Genomic DNA, 14,737 nt, shown 5'->3' on the forward strand with positions numbered 1-14,737 from the left:
CGCAAAAGTCCAAGGAATATCAGCGGCCGCGCTAAACGACAAGGCGCCTGCCATGCTCGGCGCCCCGCTTGACTCGGCTCGCCAGATGCCCCCACGTGTACGACAGCGATCCCTCCGCGTCGCCGTCACCGCCCGCCCGCCCGCCCGCCCGCCCTCTGCGTGCGTGCGGTAACCTCACCGGCGTCACCCGTCAGCCGGCCCCCAACTTATTGCACCGCTCCCTCCCTCTCTCTGCTTCTGCTCCCACCCTTGCTTGCTCGCCTCCCCTCCTCTTTTTTATACTTGCTCCGGCTGGCTTGATCCGCTCTCTGCTCCCACCCCACATCCTCCTTTGAAGCTTCCCACGCCACGACCGGTGGTTGCCGCGCCCGCGACTGGCCGCTGGCGATTGTGCGCTTTTATGCTCCACGCAGCCCGCTTCTCGGTCTGACTGTTGCTAGCGGAGGGCTGCCATGGAGGTCGACACGTCGTCCGCGGCGGCCAAGACCGGCGGCGCGCAGCCGCAGTTGCCGCCGCCCGGCCCGCCCGCCAAGAAGAAGCGTGCCCTCCCCGGCATGCCAGGTGATTACTTAATTTTCGATTGACCAAGAGCGCGAGCTGAGCTGAGCTGAGGTTGGTTTGTGTGGGGTTGTGATCGATGGTTGATGGTGTTGCACACGCGCAGATCCCGACGCGGAGGTGATCGCGCTGTCGCCCAAGACGCTGATGGCGACGAACCGGTTCGTGTGCGAGATCTGCAACAAGGGGTTCCAGCGGGACCAGAACCTGCAGCTGCACCGGCGGGGCCACAACCTGCCGTGGAAGCTCCGGCAGCGGAGCGGCAAGGAGGTGCGCAAGCGGGTGTACGTGTGCCCGGAGCCCAGCTGCGTGCACCACGACGCCTCCCGCGCCCTCGGTGACCTCACCGGCATCAAGAAGCACTTCTGCCGCAAGCACGGCGAGAAGAAGTGGAAGTGCGAAAAGTGCTCCAAGAAGTACGCCGTGCAGTCCGACTGGAAGGCGCACACCAAGACCTGCGGCTCCCGCGAGTACCGCTGCGACTGCGGCACCCTCTTCTCCCGGTCCGTCCCCATTCCCCGTCCCTCCATCCATCCATTCCGTCCTCCCCCTCGCTGCCAATTCGCTTCTTCCACTGCCCATTTCCCTCTCTACTCCGATTTAACCGGCTGCTCACTGACAAATTGGCGGCGGGTGGTGCAGGAGGGACAGCTTCATCACCCACCGCGCCTTCTGCGACGCGCTGGCAGAGGAGAGCGCCAAGGCGCGCGCGCCGCCGGCAGAGGACGCGAGCTCGGGCGCTGCTGGCCCGCTGGCTCTGCCGCCACTGCAGGCGCCTCTACCAGCAGCTCCGGCGCCACTGCAACAGCTGCCGCCGGCGCCCGCGCCGCAACAGCACGAGGAACAAGGTAAAGATGGTCAACGCACTACTGTTCGTCCGTCCATTTTAGCTGCTCTCGCTCAGGTCAGGTCAAATTTGACAGTACCGTGGGTACTGCCGTTTTGACCATTGCACTAGTATTTTGGAGTGTTATGGTGTTTATGGTGTTTGTAAGATTGCGTGATTTTGTCCGGAGACGGAGAAGGGGTGGATTTTTGTCTGGATTGGAACTGAAAATGCAGTCTTTGTCCGGGAGAGCAGTGACTGAGTACTGTAATTATTTCTTCTACTACTACTACTTACATGTTCTTGCACGCGCGCATCTCGAAATCCAACTACGTACGTAGAGTAGTTATTCCACGCACGCGTTAAATACCAACGGAGCAGGAAATGAGGTTCGATCTTGGGAATAGTCGATGGTTTTTCTTTCTTTTGGGGTCGTGTAAAGTGGCCTGTGAGTTCTCCGCTTCTGATCAGTGGCTTTGTGATGTAATCCCAGTTGAAGTGCAGAAACTTTCTGGAGTTTGGACTTTGGGAACCTCGAATCATCATCAGCCGAGAAAAGTAGCCCACGAACACACGAAAAAGACCCCCATCATGACTAGGCTCCCCTCCCCCCGTTGCTTTCTGACCCTGTCTCTGTCTATTGCACGAGCTTTGCTGAGAGTTTAACATTAATCTAGCTGAAGTATGATCTGAATCTTGCTGCTGATTTGCTGAGAGTTTTATGCTTCATGCAGAGCGGGAGATCGTCTCTGCCGCGCCTGAGCCCGTCGTCCAGTACACGCCGCCGGCGGCGCTGATGCCGTCCCCGCCATCGCTCAACGGCGCCAATGTCAGTGCCAGCACCAGCAGCGTCTCGGCCACGTCGCAGAGCCTCCTTGGCAGCATATTCGCGCCGTCCTCCGTGGCCCAGGCGCCCCAGTACCCGGAGCGCGCACTGGCCGCCAAGCCGCCGTCGCTGTGCCTCGCGACCGACGCCGCGTCCGCCCAGTTCTCGGCCCCGGACGCTGACCGGCAGCAGCAGCTCGCGCCACCGCCGCCGTCGCCGTCCCCGTCGGCGCACATGTCCGCCACGGCGCTGCTTCAGAAGGCGGCGCAGATGGGCGCCACCTCGTCGAGCTCCTCGTTCCTGCGTGGCTTGGGCCTCGACATCTCGTCGTCTTCGCCGGCGTCGACGTCGTCAGGTCAGCAGCAGCATCACCAACACCACCAGCAGCACCAAGAAGCCATGCAGATGCCGTTCCCGGATGGTAGTTCGCTGCAGCAATGGCCGCCGCGGCTGGAGCCTGAGCCGGCCCCGATGATGTCGGCCGGGCTGGGCCTCGGGCTGCCGTACGACTCGACCGGCGGTCCCATGGGGTTGCCGGAGCTCATGATGGGCCAGTCGACACTGTTCAGCGCCAAGCCGGCCACGCTGGACTTCCTGGGGCTTGGGATGAGCCCCACGGGCGCGGCGACGAGCAGGGGCCTCCCCGTGTTCATGCAGCCCATGGGCGGCGCGGTCGGCATGGCCCGGAGCGGCTCCGGCGCCGCGGAGACGTTCGGATCCGGCCGGTCCGCTCAGCCCAAGCCGTGGGAGAGGAACCCGAGCAGCTCACCGATCCTGTAACACGTAGCAAAGCAAGCCGTGGATCGGCCGGCCAGGTCACGTTTAATTAATTAGCAGCAGCTAGTCCATCGTCGTTCTTTTGTTTCTTATTAGGTTACAAATCAATCAAGTACTACTACTAAGTTACTTTTGTTCGTCTGGGCTTGAGCTTAGTACGAATCCCTGAAGTAAGTTTCTTCTGCCGTTCACACTCTACTTCAGTGCCTTTCTCTTTCGGTTCTTCCCTTCCCTTGTCGTTTGCACTTGTTTCGCCTTGTTTGCTTCCTTCTTCTTGTCATCTTGCTGCCACTGGCCCCTGCATTTAAGCACGGCACTAGAGCAGCACAGTGCATAAGTGGGATTTAATTTGGTGACCACCTGACCCTGAATTGCCCGCCTGCCTTCAAGCTCAACAGCTGAGAGAGTTTGCATCCAGTGGGTGATGATAAGCATTCAAAACTATGCCCCAAATGATTTTGGGCCTGCATGCATCGTCACCAGATCGGCACAATTTCCTCCCAGATTGCGATTGTTGTAAATGCTGTTCACTTGTGTGGGCGCCGGGTGCATGCATATGTTGGTTGATTGATGCTTTAAGTAGGTTATCTGAGTCACCTTGGTGTTGCATACTTTTGAGGAAGTGGTGGTTGGGTGCATGACTCCATCAATGGCCGGCCTCATCTTTGTTTAGTCATGTAGCCATCCGATTTAGATAATTGGAGCATCCTAAATTTCGTATTGTGGTGGAAATGCTAACTTAAATCCATTATTGGCCATGTTCCTAGGATTGTTAATTCGATGGCGCTGGACGGATTTCTTTTGTACGATTAGGTACACGTCCTCTTCCGGTACAATGTCACCCTGAATAATTGGCACCACAAGGAAGCGTAGGGAAGCGAATGCTGTGCAGCGGCAGGTCGTGTTCACATGGAATAATTGGTTGTTAGAACAGTGGGATTTTATGAAACGATGCAATGTCACCCTGAAGTTTACGACACTGGAGGTCTCATTCCGTGCAGGTTCAACAGTGCAAGCAAGCTTAGAGCAGTGGGAAAAAAATAAACAATTTATCATATCATTTTATTAACAAAAATAGTACATGAAGCATGACTATAATAGCAGATACTTCGTGTCTTAAGGTTACTACAACTAGTATAAAGTTGAAACGTTATTTTGGGTCAGAGAAAGTATAAGGCAAGACATGCAATCCGATAGAGAGTATGCAAAAAAAAAAGCATCTCAAGCAGTGCATATGAACGAAACATATCTACATCATAAGCTGGAACAAGAGAATTGTGGCAGAATCGCAAACATAAAGAATATGAACACATACTGAGTTGCAATAGTAGCATTGGGGTTGGCATTGACGTCGCCGCGAGCAATGTCGTCGAATTGAGAATATGAACACATACTGAGTTGCAATAGTAGCATTGGGGTTGGCATTGACGTCGCCGCGAGCAATGTCGTCGAAGAGGTTGTTGACGTCGGGGAAGAAGTCGTTATTCGGAAAGTGGTCGTCGGCGTCCGTGTTGAAGAAGTCAGTAGTCCTACACAGCGGTCCTCAAAACTTGATCATCCTTCTTCCGTACAAGACTCGAAGTGGCGGTGTTTTGGAGGCCTACTGCCCCGACCCGCGGTGCACACCGTAAGATGGGATGGGAAAGAACCTAGCAACTCAAAGTTTGAAACTCAGTGGTGTGTGAAACATAATGTTGTGATGTATCTCTCTCGAGAGGAGCAACCTCTTTTTTATAGGCACACGAGAATGAGGCGAATAGGCTTCGATAGGAGGTGAAGCAAAAGAAGGAGAGGAAACAAGCAAGCAACAGTCCAAGGGTGCAACACTCGTATTCAATCTCCACTACAACAAGACGGTCGTGTGACCTTTCGTGTACCAGTCTTGTGGGGCAAACATTTAGACAACGGCTCGACGCATTTGGACAACCCATGACGCGTCGTGACGTGGCGAGGCGGGTAGTGGAGGAGTGCACGTGAATGTCTTTCTTGTTCTTATCCTCATACATGTGGAGAAACAACCTTCCTTATAAAAAAGTCTAACTCTTACGAGGTGAGCAGCATGGGACTAAACTTTAGTCTCACCTCTTGCCTTACATGAATGGCCTAAGTGGGCCTCCAGGACTTATTAGAAATTCTCAAAATGCTATTGGGCTGGCCCAAAATTAGACTAAATTTCGTCAATCCCCCAACAGATCCAAGGGCCACACAAAATTTGCCTTTGGTTTCAAAGCACTGTTTATATACCGGTATTGAAGTGGAGACTATTAAGTTGAATTTCCAATTATAAATCTATGCTACACTAGTAAGCAACTTGAACAGTGGACTAGACTTTGAACTTCAAGTTTTCTGCGAATCTAACTTCACACAAAGCCTTGACCGATATTGGGCTACCGTGGGACTTCTCCGCGGGTGGAGCTTATGCGTCATACTCCGATATCTTTCATTAGTTTAATAGAGAGCACATGGCCGGGCCCACAGTAGTGCCATCTGTGTGGCTCGCACAAGGCCCATGATTCTAGGGGCCCCCAAAAAATTATATAGACCTAGTATTGGAAAAAAATATGGTCCGATGATGAACAACCTCCAGTGGTGTTGGGCCTGGGCCAAACCCCGATCACCGAGGACGATGGGCGGTTGGGCGCTGCTATCGAGGGCGAATCGATCGAGGGAACCGAACGTCGCCGCCTCCTCAACTCCTTTGTGTGGCTGCGTCTGTGCGTCGCCGCCTCCTCATCTCTGCGTGGCTGCGCTTGTGTGGCAGGGTTGTGGGCTTGTGGCGTTGTGTGTTCAGGTTTTTTTTTTTGAGAGAACCACATGTTTCATTAATCGAAAAACAAGTTACAATAAGCAACACACGTGGAAACTAAAAGACAAACCGGGATAAAATGATTATCCTGAATTTGCAGATAAAAATCTAAGAGATCGAGTAATACAACGATCCCTATGGTTTCCTGCAACCACCATAGCGAACGGCCGCCGCCCAACTCCAGCGCCACCGAGGCGAACGCCGGAAGAGACGCCGAGCCTCCACCATCCCAAGATCAGAGAAAGCACCATCGCCAAAGAGGCTTTGTGAGTCGATGAACAGGCCCGCTGCACGCAGCAAGGCACATGTCGCCGTGGCACGTCGACCGGGGGACGTCCCCGTGCTGTCTTGGACCAAGATTTGTCACCTCCCACCAACAAAGTTGGAGAGGAACGACACATCCACCACCTTCGGACCGACATCCTCGCTCCAGAAGAAACACCTCGCCCCGGCCGCCAGCGTTGTCGCGAATAACCACGAACGTGAGCGACAGACCGAGAAACTGATCTCGCCAGATCTCAAGAACGGCGAGAAGACAAGGCCGCCGATCTGAAGGACCGAGCAGCACACGTTGCCATCAACTCCAAGACGTCGCCGTGAAGGTCGCCGTCAGTGTGGGAATAGAGTTGAGGCAGATTTATTTGACCGGACGCTGCTCCCACCACCCCAACGGCGTCCCAAGAAAACACTAGACCAACCCTAACAACAAGCCGGCGTCGCAGCGCCGTAGCAGCGCCGTGGTCCCCACCTCCTCACGTCGCCGGAGTGGGCAACGGAGGAGGCAGGGACCGGTGGCGGCCGGTGTCGCTGGGCAGTTCTTGGTGATCGCTTCTAGCGGGAGCGGTTCGTTCGCTCGAGTGGGAATAAGACGCCTCAAGAGTACCTTTTTGTGTGTTCAGTGTTGTGTGCGTTGTGCCATGCCTGCCGCACTCCGCAGTGCCGCTATGCGATGGCGCGGTGCACCCGATCCTTTTGTCATCCGTCTTGCCGCTATCCGGTGCAGCCGATCCATCAGGTCCTTACTGCTTAGCAATTAGCATTAGGCATTAGCACATTTTTTTATTAACTTCGGGTTTTACTTTTAGTTTCTAATTTTTATTAACTTTTGAGAGAGATTGCAGATTTCAATCATCATGGAAAAACATTAGTCTGGTGCCTATAAGCGTAAGAAAAAAACACAAGAAGAAAATTTAATTAATACATCTTATAAAGGTGGTATGGACAGATATGTAAGAAGAAAAGCACCGCAAGTGTCATTTGGTAATCAGTCTATTGATCCTTCTACCCTTGCACTTGCAATTGTTCCTTACATTCATTCTAGAGATGCCCAGACAAAGACAAATAATATAGAGGTAGAGGTGATGCAAACATCAACACCATTATTACACCCATAGCCCCAGCTGCTATACATACTGGACCAGTTACTAGAGCTCGTGCACGCGAATTGAATTACGAGGTACTTTCGTTTCTTGGAATACTTCTAATGTTCATTAACATATGATGTTGCCTAAGTTAGATACTTTTGTTGCGCTCATGAATGAAGGACCTAGCATGGACAAGAAGGATATCCGTTGGAGCGGGATCAAGCATGGAGAAGAAGGTGCACGTGCGGAAGAGAACAATGGAGCTTTCACTGGTGATTTTCGCACTTTAAAGCCGCCATAAGGAGAGCATGAAGGCTTTGGACGAAATATTCAAGACGTCACCTTATAAATTTCATCCATAGGCTATTATAGGTGTTGCGCCACCTTATTTTTGGGTTAGGCCCATGTAATTTCGAAATACCATCATATAGGCTATTTTTAGAGTCCGTATGTGTGGGAAAACCGAGTTTAGGCTGTTTTCGGAACCCTTCTCCAAGGGTCACGAAATTGCCTCTCTATTCCCTCATATATACAACCCTTAGGGCATCGTCTAGACTTGGGTTTTGTTTAGATTACAAGTTCGCCAAAGCTGCAACTTCGCGTTCTTCATTTGTGTTCTACGACCAGGCAAAGGCGTCAGAGAACCCCACCTTCATCAATAAAGCTTTCCTCTTATATTCACAATATCTTGATTGCATCTTAGTTTCTTGCTTGTTCTTCGTTTGCATGCAGGAAACAGACCTTCGTGATCAGGTTGATCGTGCTCCGGCTTGGTCAATAACCTCTTGGGGTTGGTTTAGCGATTGCTAAGGCGCGACGTCCTCACACGTTCATAGTCGGATCGTCAAAGTCGACTCTACCAAAACGATACCCACGATCTCATCGAAAGACAGGGACAACTTCGCCTCTATCAAGTGGTATCAGATTTCCAGGTTGCTCGGTGATATTTTACAAGTTTTTCATAGTTAGATCGCATCTGTTCTTCATACCTATAGTCCACGAAAAAGCCATAAAAAATTAGAGTTAGATCATCATATCCGAACCAATCTGAGCCATTGCATAGTCTTTTCAGTAGTTTGCTTTGTTGAAATTGCGGTTACATCGTCGTGTCGAGTTGCTGGTCCTAGTGTCTAGTTCTTTAGAGTTTCGAGTTCTATTCACAGGTTGTCACGCCGCCACCGCACCATCTTTCATCGCTGCCATATACCATCTCCACGCTACCATTATCCTTGCTGCCATATACCACCACCATATATCCACCACAATCCTTTCCGCTTTAGGTTAACTTCGAGATCCTTTTGCTTTTGGTTTCGCGTTTCCTTACTTGAGTAGGTTTCGGAAAAAAAAAGATTCGAGGGGTGAAATTTTTTCCCTATCGTTTTGTTAGGCTTTTTAGAGAGTTTTGAGACACTCGCCATCATAGTGATTTTTGTCGCAACTTTTGATCGTCGCAGCCTCGAATTGCTCCAGAAATAATAATAAAAAATTGTCAATATTTTTTCATGCCTATCCTGTTTTTGTTCCTTGGGAAGAGTTTTGAGACACTCGTCATTATAGTGATTTTCTGAAAGAAAAAAACGCAGAAAAGAAAGAGCGCAAAAAAAAGAAAAAAATAAGAGTGGTTGTTCCCTTGATTAGTACGTGTTGTCATGAATTCGTTTGTGTTCTAGGCTCATGTCTCTAGTACGGTCTAGCCTAGGACCAGCACGGTACCGTCGTTGAGCGTCTTTTCAATTTTGCATCTCTAAACTGATTATTGCTGACCCTTCTTGCTACCATATTATAAGCCTTCCCAGCCCCACATGCATCTACATCGTGTGTTTGACACCACCTGGCAATCGCTCTATCCAAGCTTTGAGAGTTTTGACTACACCGATTGCCGATCGCCACGTGCTGCTGGATAAGAATTGGTAAGAATTTGAGATTTGCTTGACGGATTTGTGACACACCACCACCACCACCACCACCACCACTTCCTAGTAGTCTGTAGGTTCATATTCTTCTCTGTTCCTATTGCTGCTAACCATGCGAGGATCACACGATGAGGAGATCGACTGGGAGAACCTGACCAAGCGGGAGCTCCATGATAAATTTCAGCAAATGATGTCTGACCAGGTATAGGATTTCGTGACCACCTTTGGAGAGGCCATGGACAAGCTCGAAGGTATGGAGAAGAAATTTGACACCAAGATGAACACCAAGTTCGATGAGGTGCTTGCCCATTTACCACCACCAGCTGCAGCTGTTGTCCCTCTTCAACCACAACAACGGCTACTAGCGCGACATGTGCCTGTCGGCCAAGTGCAAAATTTTGGTGTTGTTGCTCCTACTTCTGCTGCTGGTCCTCCTGCTGCTACTACCAAGGTTTCTGTGGCTAAGCAGAATGAGGAGTATGATGATGATTATGATGATGAGGGAGAGGTTGCTCCAGTTCAACACTAGGAACAACAACCACCCCGACAAGCCGCCGGTCGTCCACATGGATACAATCGCAACGGTAGGGATGCACCACACCCTCAGGTACGGGATCATGATCATCTCCCTAAACTTAAATTGAACATTCCTACTTTTGATGGTCAATATGTTCCTGGTATATATCTTACTTGGGGGTTAGAAACAGAGCAAAGTTTTACATGCTTGCAATTTCCTGAAGATAGACGTGTTGCTGCTGCTGTTTGTTCTTTCACTAGTTTTGCTTGTGTTTGGTGGTCTGAATATTGTCGAATACATCATGCTAATATTCCAACGACTTGGCCTGCTTTGAGAACTACTATGCGTACTCGTTGGGTTCCACCATATTATCAACGTGAATTACTTCAAAACTTGCAGCGTTTAAGACAAGGAAAAAAATCTGTAGAAGAATATTACCAGGAATTACAAACTGGCATGATTAGATGTGGTATTGTTGAAGACAACATAGCTATGCTTGCACGTTTTATGGGTGGATTAAATAGAGATATTCAGACTATTCTAGAATATAAGGATTATAACACTATCACTCGTTTATTCCATCTTGCTTGCAAAGCTGAACGTGAAGTGCAGGATCGACAAGCATTGGCGAGAACTAATTTTTCTGCAGGTCGCACTTCCTCATGGACACCACGAACCACATCTACTTCCACTCGTCCTCATGCATCAGCACCGCCCCCTTCAGCCGCCAATTCCACCACAGATACCAGGAATCAGGCCTCTGCATCACCCTTCGCCAAGAGCAGACCATCCGGGCCTGCACAGAGCTCATCTTAATCCATGGCATCCACAGGTCAAACACATGAGGTTATTTGTCGTCGTTGCAAGGGTGGAGGTCATTATGCGAGAGAATGCCCATCCAAGCGCGTGATGATTATTGCTCAGGATGGTGGATATGATTCCACCAGTGATTATGACGAGGAGACCCTGGCTCTTATTGCAAGTGAAGAACGGGGTGTTGATGATACTGAACAAGAGACACAATACATGGCTGCTGACTACGCTGACAGGTATGAAAGCTTAGTTGCTCAACGTGTTTTAAGTGTGCAGGTAACACAGGTTGAAAAAAAGCAAAGGCACAACTTTTTCCATACTAAGGGAGTGGTAAAGGAACGTTCTGTTCACGTAATCATCGATGGAGGGAGTTGCAACAACTTAGCTAGCATGGAGATGGCCGAGAAGTTGTCTCTCACCACCAGACCACATCCTCATCCTTATTATATCGAGTGGTTCAACAATAGTGGCAAGGTTAAGGTAACACATATTGTTCGTGTGCATTTTAGCATTGCTACATATTCTGATTTTTTTGATTGTGATGTGGTACCCATGCAAGCATGCTCCGTTTTACTTGGTAGACCATGGCAATTTGATAAAAATTCTGTACACCATGGTAGAACAAATAAGTATACTCTTGTTCATAAGGATAAAAATATAACTTTGCTTCCTATGTATCCTGAATATATTATGAAAGATGACATTGCTAGAGCTAGTAAAGCAAAACAAGACCTACATAAGAGTGAAAGTATGATTGTAGCAAAGGAATTTGAGCAACACAGTAAGCCTACTAAATCATCATCTAGTGTTGCCTCTGAAATAAAACTAAAGAGTGGTTGTTTACTTGGCATTAATTCTGATATTACTGATTTGGATATTACTACATCTATTTGCTATGCTTTTGTATGCAAAGAGGTATTATTTTCATTCGAGGACATGTCACCCTCTTTACCTCCTGCCATCATTAACATTTTTCAGGAGTTCGCAGACGTCTTTCCACAAGACGTGCCACCGGGATTACCACCTATTAGAGGGATTGAGCATCAGATTGACTTAATTTCCGGTGCATCGCTACCCAACCGTGCACCATACCGTACCAATCCAGAGGAGACGAAGGAGATTATGCGTCAAGTACAAGAGCTGCTCAACAAAGGTTATATACGTGAATCTCTTAGTCCTTGTGTTGTTCCTATTATTCTAGTGCCGCAAAAGGATGGTACATCGCGTATGTGTGTTGATTGTAGAGGCATTAATAATATTACTATTCGTTATCGTCATCCTATTCCTAGGCTAGATGATATGCTTGATGAATTAAGTGGCTCTATAATTTTCTCCAAAGTTGATTTGCGTAGTGGATACCATCAAATTCGCATGAAATTGGGAGATGAATGGAAAACGGCATTGAAAACTAAGTTTGGCTTATATTAGTGGTTAGTTATGCCTTTTGGATTGACTAATGCACCTAGCACTTTCATGAGATTAATGAATGAGGTTTTACGTGCTTTCATTGGACGATTTGTGGTAGTCTACTTTGATGATATACTGATTTATAGTAGATCTTTGGAGGAACACTTGGATCATTTGCATGCTATTTTTACTGCTCTACGTGCTGCACGTTTGTTTGGTAACCTTGGGTAGTGCACCTTTTTCACAGGCCGAGTATCTTTTCTTGGCTATGTTGTTACTCCACAGGGAATTGAAGTTGATAAAGCCAAGATTGAAGCTATTGAGAGTTGGCCGCAGCCCAAAACGGTCACACAAGTAAGGAGTTTCCTTGGACTCGCCGGGTTTTATAGGCGTTTTGTGAGGGATTTTAACACCATTGTTGCACCTCTCAGTGAGCTTACAAAGAAGGATATGTCTTATTCTTGGGGTACCGCACAGGAAGAAGCCTTCACGGTTTTGAAAGATAAGTTAGCACATGATCCTTTACTCCAACTTCCTGATTTTAATAAGACTTTCTAGCTTGAATGTGATGCTAGTGGAATTGGATTAGGAGGTGTGTTATTACAAGATGGTAAACCTGTTGCATACTTTTTTGAAAAATTAAGTGGGCCTAGTCTGAATTATTCTACTTATGATAAGGAATTATATGCTCTTGTTCGGACTTTGGAAACATGACAACATTATTTATGGCCCAAAGAATTTGTCATACATTCTGATCATGAATCTTTGAAACATATTAGAAGTCAGGCAAAACTGAACTGTAGACATGCTAAATGGGTTGAATTCATTGAGACTTTCCCGCAAGAAGGGTTAAGAAAATGTTATTGTTGATGCTTTGTCTCGTCGTTATACTATGCTTTCACAACTTGGCTTTAAAATATTTGGTTTGGAGACCATCAAAGATCAATATGTGCATGATGCTGTTTTCAAAGATGTGTTGGAGAATTGTAAAGAAGGGAGAACATGGAACAAATTCATCATTAATAATGGATTTGTGTTTCGTGCTAACAAGCTATGCATTTCAGCTAGCTCCGTTCGTCTTTTGTTGTTACAGGAGGCGCATGGAGGTGGATTGATGGGACACTTTGGCGTAAAGAAGACGGAGCACGTACTTGCTACACATTTCTTTACACCAAGGATGCAACGGGATGTTGAGTGTTTTGTTGCTCGCTGCACGACATGTCAAAAAGCTAAGTCACGACTCAATCCTCATGGTTTATATATACCTTTGCGTGTACCTAGTGTTCCTTGGGAGGATATATCTATGGACAGATTTGTTGTCATGGACAGATTTTCAAAAATGTTTTAGGTTTACCTCGAATAAAGAAGGGGGGGGGATAGCATATTTGTTGTCATGGACAGATTTTCAAAAATGGCACACTTTATACCATGTCATAAAAGTGATGATGCCGCTAATGTGGATAATTTGTTCTTTCGTGAAATTATTCGCTTGCATGGTGTGCCAAATACGAATGTTTCGGATCGTGATGCAAAATTTCTTAGCCACTTTTGGCGATGTTGATGGTCTAAGTTGGGGACAAAATTGCTTTTTAGTACTACATGTCACCCCCAAACTGATGGACAAACTGACGTAGTCAATAGATCTTTGTCTACTATGCTTAGGGCTGTTTTGAAGAACAATATAAAACTGTCGGAAGAATGCTTGCCTCATATTGAATTTGCTTATAATCGTTCGTTGCATTCTACTACAAAGATGTGTCCTTTTGAAGTTGTGTATGGTTTCCTACCTCGTGCACCTATTGATTTTTTACCTCTTCCATCTTTGGAGAAGGTTAATTTTGATGCTAAAGAACGTGCTGATTTGATATTAAAGATGCATGAGTTAACTAAGGAAAACATTGAGCGCATGAATGCTAAATATAAACTTGCTGGAGATAAGGGTAGAAAACATATTGTCTTTGCACCTGGAGATCTTGTTTGGTTGCATTTGCGTAAGGATAGGTTTCCTAATTTGCACAAGTCAAAGCTAATGTCGCGTGCTGATGGTCCTTTCAAAGTGTTAGAGAAAATAAATGATAATGCATATAGACTTGAGCTGCCTGCAGATTTTTGGGTTAGTCCCACTTTTAACATAGCCATATTTGGGTGAGGAAGATGAGCTTCCGTCGAGGACGACTTCAGTTCAAGAAGGGGAGGATGATGAGGACATCAACACCATTGTTACAACCACAGCCCCAGCTGCTATACATACTGGACCAGTTACTAGAGCTCATGCACGCCAATTGAATTACGAGGTACTTTCGTTTCTTGGGAATACTTCTAATGTTCATGAACATATGATGGTGCCTAAGTTAGATACTTTTGTTGTGCTCATGAATGAAGGACCTAGCATGGACAAGAAGGATATCTGTTGGAGCGGGATCAAGCATGGAAAAGAAGGTGCATGCGCGGGAGAGAACAATGGAGCTTCCACTGGTGATTTTCGCACTTTAAAGCCACCATAAGGAGAGCATGAAGGCTTTGGATGAAATATTCAAGATCTGTGTAACACCCTAAATTTTGCCCATTTCTTTTTCTTTTGGTCTGGTTCTGCTTTTCTGTGGCTTAATAGTCTTGGAACCTGATACGTGTCCAACGTATCTATAATTTTTGATGGTTTCATGCTATTATCTTGTCAAACTTTGGATGTTTTGCATGCCTTTTATTTATTTTTTGGGACTAACTTATTAACTCAGTGCCAAGTGTCAGTTCCTGTTTTTTCCATGTTTTTGACCCCTTTCAGAGGATATTTTGAAACGGAGTCCAAACAGAAGAAAATCCCCGAAAAGATTTTTTCTGGAACGGAAGAAGATCGGAGAACTTGGGAGACAAGCCAGAAGAGCCCCAGGGGCCCCACAAGACCCCACCCCGCAGCCAGGGGGCGCGCCATC

At 47.6% G+C, this 14,737-nt stretch overlaps 1 protein-coding gene across 1 annotated transcript; it reads left to right on the plus strand.

Annotated features, from left to right (window-relative positions):
* Nucleotides 1–200: 200 nt before the first annotated feature.
* LOC123449429 (zinc finger protein GAI-ASSOCIATED FACTOR 1-like) lies at nt 201–3,178 on the plus strand. Its single transcript, XM_045126650.1, has 4 exons — nt 201–561; nt 665–1,061; nt 1,201–1,406; nt 2,119–3,178. Exons 1-4 carry the CDS (start codon nt 453–455, stop codon nt 2,988–2,990), a joined length of 1,584 nt encoding a protein of 527 aa, XP_044982585.1. The 5' UTR covers nt 201–452; the 3' UTR covers nt 2,991–3,178.
* Nucleotides 3,179–14,737: the final 11,559 nt, after the last annotated feature.

Source organism: Hordeum vulgare, chromosome 4H (assembly GCF_904849725.1).
Source record: "Hordeum vulgare subsp. vulgare chromosome 4H, MorexV3_pseudomolecules_assembly, whole genome shotgun sequence".
Classification (NCBI taxonomy): Eukaryota; Viridiplantae; Streptophyta; class Magnoliopsida; order Poales; family Poaceae; genus Hordeum; species Hordeum vulgare.

What these genes read in the sequence shown, in the direction of transcription:
- LOC123449429 (XM_045126650.1), top strand. Translation starts at nt 453, where the DNA reads ATGGAGGTCGACACGTCGTCCGCGGCGGCCAAGACCGGCGGCGCGCAG. An exon ending in TGCCCTCCCCGGCATGCCAG is followed by an intron (nt 562 to 664) that starts GTGATTACTTAA and finishes GCACACGCGCAG; the next exon opens with ATCCCGACGCGGAGGTGATC. An exon ending in GCAACAGCACGAGGAACAAG is followed by an intron (nt 1,407 to 2,118) that starts GTAAAGATGGTC and finishes TGCTTCATGCAG; the next exon opens with AGCGGGAGATCGTCTCTGCC.